Source organism: Epinephelus fuscoguttatus, linkage group LG10 (genome assembly GCF_011397635.1).
Source record: "Epinephelus fuscoguttatus linkage group LG10, E.fuscoguttatus.final_Chr_v1".
NCBI lineage: Eukaryota > Metazoa > Chordata > Actinopteri > Perciformes > Serranidae > Epinephelus > Epinephelus fuscoguttatus.
Genome location: NC_064761.1, coordinates 15,043,680 through 15,058,755, shown reverse-complemented (window position 1 = coordinate 15,058,755; position 15,076 = coordinate 15,043,680). Strand labels below are relative to the sequence as shown.

At 40.6% G+C, this 15,076-nt stretch overlaps 1 protein-coding gene across 1 annotated transcript in view; it reads right to left on the bottom strand.

Annotated features, from left to right (window-relative positions):
- Positions 1-734: 734 nt before the first annotated feature.
- ap1m3 (adaptor related protein complex 1 subunit mu 3) overlaps positions 735-15,076 on the bottom strand; it is a 39,893-nt gene continuing 25,551 nt past the window's right edge. The window contains exons 7-12 of the mRNA XM_049587184.1: positions 13,236-13,378; positions 10,850-10,921; positions 10,393-10,551; positions 7,269-7,394; positions 6,744-6,819; positions 735-2,367 (exon numbers count right to left, since the gene is read on the bottom strand). Coding sequence (XP_049443141.1) covers positions 2,345-2,367; positions 6,744-6,819; positions 7,269-7,394; positions 10,393-10,551; positions 10,850-10,921; positions 13,236-13,378 — 599 coding nt within the window. The 3' untranslated portion in view covers positions 735-2,344. The remainder of the gene's footprint in view (positions 2,368-6,743; positions 6,820-7,268; positions 7,395-10,392; positions 10,552-10,849; positions 10,922-13,235; positions 13,379-15,076) is intronic.

Sequence of the window (15,076 nt, the reverse complement as noted above, 5' to 3'; positions counted from 1 at the left end):
CTTCTGTTAAATCTTAATCACCACAAATCATCTGTTAATCTGTGCACTCATATTCCGTATTAAATATGATCTTTAATCTGTTCTCCTGCCTCTCCTGATTGAAATTAACAATGTTTTTAGAGTTACCTGATCATCTTATCTGAAATGACCGTTTGACTATAGCTATAGGCTATCAGTCGGCCTATAAAGGGAAGTTAAAGTCAAACAAAACATAACTTAAAGGAGCAGTTCAACATTTTGTCACTGTCTCATGGTTATTATCAAGCTTTAGAGATGCTGTTGGGCACATTTTGTTGTCTCAGGAAAGAATCCAGCTAACTGCGTCCTTCTGTTTTCAGTCTTTATGCGAAGCTTAGCAAAGCTGCTGCTGGCTGTAGTGTCATATTTAGCATACACGAGAGTGGTATCAATCTTCTCATCCAACTCTTGGTAGCAAATGAGCATTTTCCCCAAATTTCAAACTATTCCAGCTCCTCAACTTTGAATGAACTTTGAATGATGTATTATGTAAATTTTGACATTGTTTGTCATCAAACCCAAAAATGTTCCTGTATTTGATATTTTGGGTTTACATTTATAGAGCTCAAAGCAGACCTGTCCACCAAGTCAAATTGTTCGAGCTACAATTCAGAGCTGCAATTCATCATATTATTCATATAATATTCATATATTATATAATATTTAGTGAAATACTCTAGTTTTACAAACAAACAAAAAACAACAGTATACCAAAACAAGATACAAAAAAAATTTATTTCCAAATATATCCCTTTGCTTCCTATTGACAAATAGTAGTCGATAAATTAACACACACACACACGCATATTAACAATCCTCATTGGTGTCAGAGAAAAAGTCCCCACACAAGAACATGGAATGATTGTAGTAGAAGGTTTTGTACTTAACAGCAGAGATGCAATAAATCGACACAGGACTCTCTTCTTTGCTGTTGGCAGTGCAGCTCAACTGATGTGGTGCAATGCATGCACAACAGAGGAAGTGAATCACACCACAAACTGCTTTGAAGTGGTATACGGGCCTGCAGAGGTCGACACATAAAAAAAGTAATAATAAAATAACGAGTCATGGAAAAACAATTACCTCAACATATTGTCGATATTCTCAGATTCTGCAAAGAAATCCCTGCAGGTTATTTTACCTTTGTCCTGCTCCCCTCCTCCTCAACCCCCTGTTCTGTCCTTCAAACTATTTTCCACAGGGGACTAACTAGTACAGTATAAACAACAGATAGAAATATGACAAAAACAATTCTGCACCGTGCTCATTCCTCCAGTCTCAAAGCTGCAAGCTGATTTCAAGCACAAGGACAAGGTTACAGGCCCCGTGGGAGCGCGTCGACGGTATTATGTTACACAGCCAACGCCTCTGACAATATTGTGCCTTATTAATCATTGATCTGGTCGCTGGTATTAGTTTCGGTGCACTGGGGATTATGTTCACAGTGCTAAAGGTGATGATACATAGGCAATTTTTTAAGGCAATGAATATATAATATAGAGGTTCCAGCAAAACATGCCTTTGAGAGGGATGAAGATTAACAGCACAGTTAAAATGTACTGCGTATGGATCATAGAGTGGTTATAAAGGACGAAACATATGAGGAATAAAAACCTTTTACAATTAAAAATGCTGACAGATGTGCCGAGATGTGGAGTAGCAGTTAAAATCCCTCATTGAGCAATAACTTTGTGAGAAAAAAAAAGAGAATAAAATCTGATGACTTCATGGCACACTTCTCATTTAGTAACATTAATCTGCAATATTATGGCCCTTTGAGAAATAAAAACTGACAATGGTCCATCACAGTTGCTGTATATTGGCACTACATTATCTTTTGGTTTACATGTTACACAGTAGAAAGCTACACGTCTCAGTGAATAAGCCCCAAAAAAGAAAATGCTCCAAATTTTTCTCCTCCTGAGTAAAATTTGATTCAAAATGTCTCTTCACCAAATTTTGTTCTGAATTAACCTCAAGGGATATCACATTAACAGTGAGGAAATGAGAGCTTGCCAGAAGCCGGCCGGTTGTCACAAAGTTATCAGTTCATTATTCACATATTAAAACGTTTTGCTGGAGTCCTGAGGAGCCCTTAAAAAAATCACAGGTCAGAGGTGATGCAACAGCCTTTCCCGTCTGAGAGGAAGGGGCGATGTCTCGCTTTCCATTCAGGGGTGGGGAACAATTCCATGTGTCCTCCTGCGCCTGTCCTCTGCTGTCCGTTGCAGACGGGGAGCCGGAGAAACAGAGAGAGAGAGGAGAGAAGGGAGGAAGACAGACAGAGGGAGAAAAATATCCATTCGTCTAGCAGCATCTGTGCCCTTTAGTTTGTCCGGAGCTGGTAATCTGCCAAGAAATGTAACAGCAGAGCATTAACACAGCTTTCTTCCCCTCATCACTCCTGCACTTCACATCACTGCCAATACGAGCCCCATTAAATCCCTAAACAAGATTTGCACAAATACTAGCTGTAGTGGCATTCTACTAAATCACATTAGCAATATTTAACACAGTCCTTTCTTGGATAGGTATTTAATTCTGTGCACTTTCAGACTAGAATGATGAGGAAAAAAATAATTTACTATTATGAATATTGGCAATATCTCATATTCAACTGGCAAAATGTTAACACTGACTTACTCGACTTAAACCTCTTTAACCTATTTAGGGGCAGAGGTCATCCACCAGATCTTGTCATCTCACTCTACAAGATTACACTATGTGGCAAAAGTATGTGGACACCCCTGTACACACATTTTGGTGTACTTTTGGTGTGGGGATGCGTTTCATGGTTGAAGTTGAAGTAGATACCTTTAGTTTCAATTAAGGGAACTGTAAATTAAGGATTTCCATTGCTTTGTGGTTTTCCAAACTAACTTCTACTCCAGAGGTAAGACAACCTCATTTAAAATCACACTGATATTTGCAACAGCACAAATAACTGCAAACCCAGCCTTAGAACATAGCTTTACTCAACAGGTAGTTGTATAGTTCACTCCACACGTCTAAATAACTAAATAGTATTTTTTTAATCAGTCTAATATTGTTTATCCAATCTGTCTGTTTTTAGCAGCTTTTAACAAACACCAGTACCATTTGCCCTGGGCTGTTTCAGATTAAACAACACAGGTTGACAGAAGAGGCGAGTCCATGGGGGTATGAGGGCCCACGGTTAGCTAAGACATGTCTGTAATAACCGCAGTCCACAGAGAAGCTAATGGTATTTTCAGGCAGCAGAAATTACAGCTACAAAGTTGGGGGGGAAAAACACAGCAACCAACCAATTTTATGTTTCTGGACAAAATCAAGTTACAGTGATAAAGGTGTTGTGGTGGATACCAATTGGACTTGAAGAAACATGAACACTAAGAAGTGCTTAGTGAGGGATTGGATTGAGTTACATAAGTTTGTGGAACAGAGACTAGCCCACAGCTGACATACGGACTTCGACTCTGTAAAGAAATGGTTGTCCCAGCTTGCGTTGGAAGAACGTGACTGACCTGTAGTGACTTTAACAAGTACAACAGCAAATAAGTGCAGCATTTATATGGCTGCAAGGTCCCGTGCTGATTCCGACTTCAGTATGTAGTTTGTTCACTTTTTTTCCTAAGCCAATCAGACTCATCACAGATGAAATGCACTTCAGCAAGTTCAACAGTAACTGAGAACATCAATGATATAGCTGCAAGGTTCTGTGCTGACTGTGACTTCAGATCCGTAGCATGTTCAGTCTGTTGCAAGTACAAGCTATGTTCAGTTCAGTGCAAAACTAGCCTATAGAAGCACTGCACATAAGGATAGTAGCTTAGTAACCTATTATTTAGGGCTGCAGTATCAGATTATCATTATCTGTGTGGCTTTTGTGGTCTTATGTGTTTTTAACAAGAAAGTAGCACACTGTGAATAACAGTTGAGCTTACAACAGCTTCACTGCTAAAGGCTATTGATTCTGACAATGGTTATTAAGTATAGTGAGTTCACTTTGAAAATTCATCGATAAAGATTAGTTTGTACATGTACTGAGCACCTCTAGAGCCAGGCCTCATCACCCAACATCACTGGCCGACCTGCTCTTGTGATTTATATTAAAGGAATAGCTCAGCACGCCCCCAGCTTGGAGAAGCAGGTTTGAGTCCGACATGGAAGCTATGCAATGTACTGCTTTTAAGTTTAAGTGTAGGCTTCATAGGGAGTATTTTCACTGCTTCACCTTAATGTCAAACAGTAATTTCCAACAGGAAAATTAGTGCTGTTATATTGCTCTCTTCAAGGCCAGACGCCATTGAGAAAAACAGCAGTTTAACATTGCTGAACACAGGAACTACTGGTCTATCGCTGCCTCAGTCAGTTAGTTAGTTTGTGTTATTGTACAAATTAACCAACTAGTCAAAGCAGTGGTGGAGCAGCAGCTCCTGTATTGAAGTAGCTAAAATGACTGTTTTTCTTGATGGAGTCTGGTGGCTTTGGTGAGAGCATAGATATGGAACAGAGGCTGTTAACAGCTTCCCTGCAAGAATGAGCTGTCAGACAGAAAAGTAAAACCCTGAAACTACTGTTAATGTAGCATACATTAACAGTGATATAGATTCTTTTAGGTGGCAAAAATTTATTTTGTTGCTGACCCCATCCACAGCAGTGCATTGCTTAGTTTCCATGTTGGACTCCAGCCTGCTACTCCAAACTGGGAGCTTGTCGACTGACATTTACTGTAGGTAATACACTGACTATGGGTAAGTACCCCATATGACCCCACTACAAAAAACCTGAACTATCTCTTTAATGTCCTATTAATGCTTGTTATAGTCCATAACTTAAGAATAAGATGTTAAAAAAATCACATGCATGCAATGTTTGGGTGTTAACATGCCTCTGTACTGAACATGACTGCCTGCAAATGCATTACTTCAAGTTATGAGTGTATCACCAATCCAAAATTGCATGTTATATAGATAACATTTCATACACAGTGACACTTAAAAACAGCTTTTTAACTGAAGGACACACAGTGTGTAAAACACCATCACCATTCAGGGGTCACTTGACAGCCAGTATCCGAGATCAGCTGCACTGTGATGCTGCCTGATCATATTCGGACCACTGACAGTCTAATATTCGTGAAGTCGTCACTTACTGCTGTACAGTACGGCTGCTAAATGCCTGTTCATCACTCATTAATAAGTCAGCAGAGTCAGTCTACAGTATCAGGGTATTGTTTAATCAATGTGAGTGTGTCTGCATGTAGTGCTGAGTGAAATGTGATCAGCACTGTCTTCTCTCCCTCCTCCCTGCCAATGTTGCTGATGGTAACAATAAGAGAAAGGTGAGAGCAGCATTCTCTCCAGTCCCCCCAACTTCATCACTCTTGTTTCTCTCACTCTTACTCATCTCCTGTTCTCCTCCTCTTCCTCTTTTCTATCTTGCTCCTTTGCTTTCTTGCTGATGTTACAGCAAGTCAATAGTAACCTTGGTGTTCGCTGAGTACCACCCTGGGAGCTTCCTGGCACTTTGTGGCATCATTCAACCTCCGGCAGCCCCCGACTCGTACCCGACACATCCAGGTAATGGATATGATAGATGTTACAGAGTTAGGTTCATTTCTCGGGCGTATGGCAGGTATGAAACTTAAGGATTTCTGGCAGTGGTCCAGTGAGGGTATTGGGCTTCCAGCTCCATATCATTTCCATTCGCCCCCCAATGAAACTAGTGAGCTAGTGAGGAGGATTTTGCTGCAGTCTCATCAATATATTGTAGCTTTAATGTGGAAATAAGCATTTAATGTGTGATCTGTCCCAAAATTAAGCATGTCTTTAAGGTAGAGATGTAGCTTCCTCAACATATTTCACACATTATGCTCAAGGAGGATGTCTCCCCTGGTGTCGCACTTGAGTTTGACAGATGCATAAGGGTTCATTCCCTAGGCAGCTGCTGCATCTACACATCCCAAGTGCCAGCTTTACTAAACAAACTTGACTGCATTCTCTCGGCTTTACAATAGTCCTGTTCAAATTTGGATGACTAAGAAACATAGAATTTGGCACCACAAGCTGCTGCTTGCACAGTTTCTATCCTTGGTATCCTGTGTGGTGTCATTCTAAGCCCCTGAGGTCACGGCTCATGGTGATAGAGCCAGGTAATGGATATGATGGATGTTATACAGCTGGGTTCACTCCTAGGCCACACACTGAATAGTGATGCAGAGAGAGTGATCCTGACCCTGCTCTCGCAAGGAAAACATAATATTTAACCTCAGTGTAACCTCTGATTTGCTAATGGCTTTGGACATTGAAACCATCCTGCCTTGAGGGACTTTAAAGTCAAAATTCATAAAACAGAAAAATGCAAAACAGCAAAACTGAGGTTCAAAAGTCCAACGCAATGTGAGCACTGGATATTTGTTTTTTAATATTCAGTTTAATAAATAATACCCAGGGATGTTTTTCTGAACTTTGTTCCTTATTTAGTTATTTTCTAGAGAAATATTTATTTGAAAGCAGGTTTTCAGGGGATTTAAACAGACTGCTAACTTTTTTGCACCACAATCCCTGACCTTATGTTACCTTCCATAAATAATTAGCTCCGCACTGTCAGATATAAAGATTTTCATTTGAGAAAAACAGAGTTGAGGTGTCAGAATCTGTGTGTGTGTGTGTGTGTGTGTGTGTGTGTGTGTGTGTGTGAGTGTTAATGGGTGTGTGAGTATATTCTACTGTGTCTGTTCTCACCTCCACTTTGCGTGATGTAGCGCACCCACGGTAACGCCTGGTAACCACTCTTCTCTATGATCTTAAGGTAACGAACCTGGGGAACACAAACAGGTTAAATAAAGTTATTTCACTCATTTATACACAAACACACACCAACATCTACTATATTTAATCTGTATGCCTCGGTGTGTACATGGCAGACCACTTATAGCACATCATCATAAATCATCTCTGTCCATTTCAAATCCATGTATCTCCGAATCTGATTGTGATTTTTAAATTTTCAGACAAATTCTTCTTTTATGGGCTGAGAAAAATGTGCCTTGTTCTAAAACTAAATAAAGCTTAAAAAAACATCAAACTGTCTGGAAACTGCAGCTTTTCTTAGCTCCTGAAAGGTATGGTTTCAGAGATATATGGTTTTCACAGGACAGTGGCATATTGTAAAACAGGAAGCACATTAAGCTCGTCATACTCAGGTGGAAATCATCAAATTTCATAAATTTATTTCTCTGTGTAATGTGTGTTAATTAAAAGACCAACCTGGATCCCAGACACGGTGAAATAGGGGATCTCAAAGTTAACTGTGATTGGTCTCTTTGCGTCCAGCTCATCGCTCTCCACACTGGGTAGCCCAAAGTGCGCACGCATTATGTACTCCTTACCACCCTACACATGCAAAAACAGGAGAGAGAAAAGGCCACAAAGCCATTGCTGCATCAGGTAAAACAGAGACAAGATTCAGAGGGATGCTGTTCACAAAGTTTTTCCAATAAAACTGTTTAGTTTGTTTGATGACTTCTGTTCCCAGGTGTCCAACTCTAATAAAACAAGGCTGCTTTGTCCAAAAAACAAAACAAACTTTATATTCATGGCAACGTGAGACAACTCCCATGTCATATCAAGGTGAATCTGATATCAGTTTATGAGATTTAACATCTGCCGGACATACCTGGGCTATAAACACAAGACGCAGGTTAATCATTCTTCATTCCAGCAAATGAGTAACACATCGTCTGAGCAGAGTCTTTTAAGATTTATGACTGAATGAGCACCAATCAAAGTTGGATAAACTCAAAAACATAGCTCATGCCTTTCACCATCACTGTGTGGGTGTGGCCTTATCAGTTTTGACTGACAACAACCCAGCAGTTGTCCTCATGTTGGTGTCAAGTGTTGACATCACCTTTTCCAGCTGAGCCCTGCCCACTTCAAACTAGTGAGAAGTGCTCAGACAAAAACACAAGTACAGAAACTTTCTCCTTGTAAATAACCAAAACTGGTCTGAGTCTGCCAGATAACTGTGTGTTCTCCCCTTTGGCATTATACAGCTGCTGTGGAAAACCTTATTATCCCTATCCTTGCCTACAGCTGATAAGAAAATATTCCTTTTTTTGCATAACATAATAAATAACAATAAATGAGAAATCTGTGAAAGATGCACACATTCATGCTTATGAAATAGCTGATGGCGAATAGGCTCATTCCTAAAAGCTACATATACTTTCCCTGTTACTGGAGGGTAATGTTGGGGATCGGGGTTGTAAATAACAGGGTGGAGCTGACGGCTGGTGGACTGTGGATGAGTCTGCTTATCAGTCTCTTATCACAACAAGCCACAGCTTCATCTTTCCTCAAACCTCCATCCAACATTACAAGTTGAGTGTGGTGTCCTGAGAGAATATATGCAGTTTTATAGTGTCCAAAGGTTGATAGTGACAGAGACAAATGTGCTGCAGAGTCATACACCAGCTGGATGCCTATACGTCACCAGTAATGGCAATTCCTAACTGCCCTAGACAGGCTGAAGGTGTAATGAATTACTGAGGAGACATCAGAACTTGACAGATAAAAGGAACCTCGACTGATTTGATGCTCTGCGAGGTTTTTAAATGTTAAAATTTTCTTTTAAAAAGTTTATGTGTTGGTGACAGCAGAGGCTGACACTAACACTGTAAAGGAAAAGAATCCAGACACAATGTGATTGTGTTTGTTTTTTTGTGTTGGATGAGGCTGATCATAATATGATAAATGACTGCTGTCTAATCCTTGTAAGAGGCAAAATTTTCTGACACTGGAACTAAGTAAAGCTTTTTATAGATATATTTTATAGATATAAGGTGCACCAGTGGTGAAGAAATACTCAGTTACAAGTAAAAGTTCTGTAGTCACAATGTGACTGAAAAAAACAGTGTATGATTTAGGGGGGATTTAGTGACATCTAGTGGTGAGGATTGCACATTGCAACTGGCTGAAACTTCTCCCACTTAGATTTCCTTCAGTATTCTTTATTCAGGAGGTTTTTACCACAAGCCAAATTAACCACAGACATCTCCTCCTCTCCAAAATGGACCAGATAACCAGTAAAAACACTAGATAAAACGTTACAAATCAGTGTTTATCATACGTTCTTCAGCATGTCAGAAACTTGGTACTACCCCAGCACCTGCTAAGGTGCGCTTGTCTTTTTTCTCTGGTAGCTTATGATCCACACGTTAAGGAGGTTTTTATCGGAAGACAAATTATCAATAGTGGGCTCTTTCTCTCCAGAGCAAACTGATCTGGTGATTAAACTGATAAAACCACTGTACACAGCAGTTTCATGTTAAAAGAATCAGTGTTTTTCTGATGCTTTCATTGCAGAAGGCCCTCTTACTACAGTGGCCGAGCCAAATGCAAATGGTCCTATCTAGAGCCAGGGTTTGTCTGTTCTGGGCCATTGTAGAAAAATGGCAATGCAACATGATGATGACGAAAACCTGCTCCCTATGTAGATATAAACTGCTCATTGCAAGGTAACGAAAGCACAACAATTCTTATTTTCTGATACTTATACACTCAAGAAAACATACTTATTATTTTATATTCCATTTCTGTCAATATATCCCCCTTAATCCTACACACTGGACCTTAAAGTAGAAAAAAAAGTATTAGCCTCAAGATGCACTTAAATCACTAAAACTAAAAGTACTCAATATGGCAACAGAGAATGGCCAGTTTCAGAATAATCTACACTTTGGGGCTGCATAATACATCACGATAACAGTTTTACTTGCCATAAATGAACAGATACTTAAGTGTGCTCTGTTTTTGACTCAGACTTGCACAGTGCCTGTGCTTGTGCCATGTCATGTCTCCTGTTTCCAGAATGTTGCCAGACGGCTGATGTGCTATTTTTGTTTTTCAGCACCAGTTCATCTCCAGCATTCGCACTTTCGTCTGCACTCATCTTGTCACACTTTCCTCCTTCAACCATGCAGAGTAGTACAGCAGCACTGGTCTAATAAACCTCACTTGTATGAGTGCAGATTCTAACCACCCTGATGATGCCTGATGGTGAGGGGTCTATCTGACTGGCCAGAACTGACAGCATAGTGTGTACCTGACAAAACAGTGCCTACAGATAGAATGTAATATGATCTGCTGTTACTAATTCAGTAGTATAATATAGTAGTCTTTTGTGATGTAGCAGAAAATGGAAATACTCAAGTAAAGTACAGGTACCTCAAAGTTGTACGATACTTTAGTAAATGTACTAAAGTATCTAATGCTAATGCTCTGCCTTCAAAACCTGATAGTGGGGGAATGAGATATGACTGTATTTTAGCATCAACATGTAATAAATATATTTTAGGTTATAAACTGTGATATTTTGTGCGACACTAACAGGGAAAGACTTGATGTTCCACTGCACCACGTTCTTCTCGGGCACCCACTTGGCGCTGCCTGTGCTGGTCTTGAACTTGGGTGAGTCAGCATCACTGGGCACTGGCACCAGAATGGACACATTGTTGGCAGTGGACCGGCTCTTAAACTGACTCCGAGCCTGCGGAAGGTGACAGAGGACAGAGGAGAGTTCAAATGTCATTCGAGACCTTTACAATACAAAAAAGGGAGCACGCACATCCAAATTCAAACCGAGGAGGCCTTCATGATTATGCACACTGCGGCTTGTTATTTTGAGTCTGCGTGGCTGTCACTGCCTCAAACAGATGGTAAGCGGTAATCCACCTGAGAAGTATGTGTCATAAATACTAAATAAGTTTCAGTGAAGCAACTAGATGGGTGGATAAGGTCGCTGTGTTCTGTATGTGTGTTTATGTTTGTGTGTCTCTCATCCTTACCTTCACCTTGATCTCCACACGGCTGTGAGAGAACTTTTCAATCACGCTCTCAATCCATATGAGAGGCTTCACCTGTCAGAGACGGAGAGAGTGGACAAGGTCAGAGGAGCGAGCGCGGAGTTGAAGTGCATCACTACAACACACATCACCAGAGTGACACAGTGGACAGGCCAGAGAGAGATTGTGTTTGTACAAGGGAGACAATAACTGCTCAGACGGCTCGCAGTTCACTTAGATTTCAGGCACAGCAGTCCTCCTCAAATATCCTCTGGTTCATTGAACAGCGTGTCAGGGTGAGTGGCAACATGTGGCTTAGCAGACAAGCTGAACCACTACTTATCTTGCAACATACTGGTTTTCATTGTAACTGGGCACTGACATACATATAATTTATTTCACAGTGTGAGAATTTGATGCAAGTCAATACTTTACTACAAGCAGCTAGAAGCTTTCATGGTTCATACTTTGTCCAATTTGTTCTCTTTTGAAATGAATTACCTAAGTGCATCTGATGTTGTATTGACAGCCTGTGGACACACTTTTACAGGACTATCCGTCTAACTAATTGTGTGCTGTGTGTTACATTATAGTACAATCGCTTGGCAACAAATCAATATTTTATCAATATTATGATATGACACTACATATTATCTTAGATTTTCGATATCATAATCTTGTCAGTGTTGACTATTTCCTAGTTTTAAGTCCCTCCTGTTCATGTTGTCTCTGATATGTCAATGCCATTTCTGTTTGTCACTGATGCTGGCTCTGTTCTGTTCCCGGGGGTCTTTGCTGCTGCTCTCCCTGCCTTGGGCTTCCCATGTAAGCGCATGGAAGGGCAGGGAGGTTTGCTTTCTCTGCCGTATTACTTTCCACGTAGGCGTATGGAGGGGTGGAAAGGTATGCTCTCTCTGCCTCAGGCTTTCCGTGTAGGCCTAGGAAAGGCAGAGAGGCCCAAGAACAGAGCCATACCGCAAAATACAATACTGCAAATGGAACTTTTGTTTCTCCCATTTTTACATTTCCGATGTTTTCAGTTTTCTTTGACTAAAGTGGTCCTGACTGAACTTGTGAATATTTATCAAAAATTCACATTTTGTAAGTATTTTGAAAAGGCCCCAAAAGTGAACCATACAACATCACCATAATATCAAAATTGAGCTATTCGTTAAAAAATGTTGTAATATTTGATTGCCTTCATATTGCCTTGCTCTAAATACAATTACTACTAATAATATATAATAACTACTACTGTTACTAATGCTAATACCACTGGTAATACGTCAATGATTACAGCTACTTAGAAGAACAAAGACACAAGGGTGCTACCAATGTGAGATTTTCTAAGACAGATACTGATTGGAATTAGAGAGTTTTAAAGATAAAATATATATTGGCAGATAGTTGTTTATTTGTTTTTGTTTTTTTTTACACAAACACTCAAACTTAATAGTATGTCAAATGTGAGTATACAAGAGTTTTGACAATGATATTTGCTGAAGCAAGATATTTTGCAGTTGAACAATAAGGTTTATAAGCAACTACTATCACTATAAATATGAGACTAAGATAAATTTTGTGTCAGTAAACTTAACTGGAAGTTAAATAGTGATGGATAATAACAATAGAGTTCTCAAAAACACACAATACGACAAAAATACTTTAAACATTAAAGGCAGGGAGTTCCTGGTGCTGCCAAAACAGGGGGAGGCCAAACACTCTTAATCTGCACACACTGCCCACACCGCAGGGACACAGACCTGGTTAAAAATCGGCAAAGCCTCACCTAATCTGGACACTTTGCTGATTTTTAACCAGGTCTGTGTCCAGTGTGTGCAGATGAAGAGTGTTTGGCTTGCCCCTGTTTCGGCAGCACCAGGAACTCCCTGCCCGTGCCGTGAGCAACAATCCGCCAAGTGAAGCGAAACGAGTCAATTTGTGTCATTAATGACTTGTTTTGTGTCATCTGGTGAAATCTGGCTGACAGACGGGTGAGCTGCTCTGGGAGCTGGCGGCACAAGAGGCACCTTAACACTGTGCATTTGTACACACTCAACATGCCGCAGTGACAGATGTGGTTGACAATCTGCAGAGTATCACTTCAAATAAAGGTCAAAATTACATGATATCGTTTTAGTTGCATATTTTCCAGCATTTGTACATCATGTCTGTGACACACAAATATCTGTTAATATCAACCAAATTATCAGAACATTAATGTCTAATATGTTTTGTACGAGGGAGATAAGGAAAAGAAGAACTTTCTAGGGTATGTTGGTCCTTGCCTTACTGTAGGACGAACAAGAAGTGTGCTCTTGGTGTTGCTGGTATGCAGGTGGCGTGAGTGTGCGTTAAAGAGAAAAGTTTGTTTGTGTGTTCCACTCACTGTAGTGTTGAGGCGGTAGGACATGAGCTCGCTCTCGCCGTCGGGGGGGATGAAAGAGATGGTGCGGTCGTTCTCGAAGCGTGACAGACGGACACACTGATGAAACTTCACATCCTCCAGCTCCACTGTCTTACTCTTCTCTCCTGACACACACACAAACAATACACAAACAGAAGTACACAATAAAGATTGAGAGCCTTCCACACAGCCTTGGAGAAATCAAGGTCAAGGTAATGATGACTGACAAACACTCACTCAGTCTCTCTCTCTCACACACACACACATACACACTGTACGCGCAGTGTGCTACCAAATCCATCTGCCCTCCCGTTGTCCCCCACTGAACAGTTATTTAGCTGCTACACACAAACACGTACACACACAGGCACACACACTGTGTGCCTTCAGAACCTGCTGCCATCATCTTCTTCCCCACTGAAGCCCATTCAGGTGCCTCACAAGTAAACACACACACACACACACACACACACACACACACACCAAAGTAAATATATATTGTACTATCAGCCAGAAAAAAAACTTCTAACAAAAACATATCTGTCTGCCTTAAAGAGGTGTGTTTTCATTACTCTGCCAAGAAAAAGACCATTTGCTTTGTTGTCAAAAGCTTCTGATTTACTGGTTGCGAAATTAATCCACCTACTACACTAATGTGGGTCTTTTATTATGGTCTCATTTCGTGAAATACGCCTACAGGGAAGGTTTTATGCCAACGGGAGATGTCACACTGTTTTTCCCACTATATCATTAGTAATATGACTGCTTAAGTACACAGCCATTTGTCAGTAGGTGTTTAAAACCTGCCAGACACAGATAGCCTGTGAGGGAGATATTAATCCTTACTTTATTGATGAAAAAAACCCACTGTGAAAAGCAATAAATCCTCATATTTAAAAATGTGGCATTTTGCTGGATAAACAACATTTTTTAATTAATTATTACATTTGTTATCAGCTCATTTTCTGCTAATCAAGATGGCACTGGAGTATAGTTACAAGTATGGTTACCAGAGTATAGTTATTGACCAATTAAGCAGCACTTTACCCTTTATTTTTTAAAACTCTACATGAGCACCACAGAGGCTGCTACAGACAAAAATCAGCAGATTGTGTCGGCTAGATCATTTTCTCCACGAACAAATGAGACTTTTCCAGACAATTCCTCTCAAGGGTGGAGCAAGAGTGCAGCGCTGTTGCAATAGGCAGTTAAAAGCACGACCTCCTTAATGGTGGCATCTGTAGTCTGCTGGAGAAATCCCGATGTTCTGCTCCTCTGTGGTTAATGGAGGGTGCTGAGTGGTGGAAAACTGCTGTAATGACTGTGGGCCTGTGGGCCTTCAACCAAATCCCCCATTCAACAGTCAGCTTTAAGCCAGCCTCACCTGCTCTGAATGCAACCCTGGGCCGGCACTGTTGGAAGGTGCGTGTGTATGTGTGTGTGTGTGTGTATACTTGTGTGTATTTGTGTACGTAGCTTCCTTGTTCATTGTTCTCTCTCATGAGTGCCTGTACGTGCACAGGTTTATGCATGTTAGCTTGGTACTTGCTGGGTTCTCTATTGATTTTGCTTTTATGTGTGTTTGTGTGTGTTTGTGTGTGTGTGTGTGAGTGACATTTCCTCATGCCAGAGAGGGGACTGGCTGAGGTCAGGTCTAGGGAGAGCACAACACTCCTGAACAAGCAAAGCAGGGAAGCCCTTCAGAACTGGCTCTGTCTCTATTTCAGTTTGTTTTTATGTCACTAAGGCACACACACACACACACACACACACGCACAGACACTTGCATTCAGCGATATCAAGACGAAAGGAAAGAAAGGTCA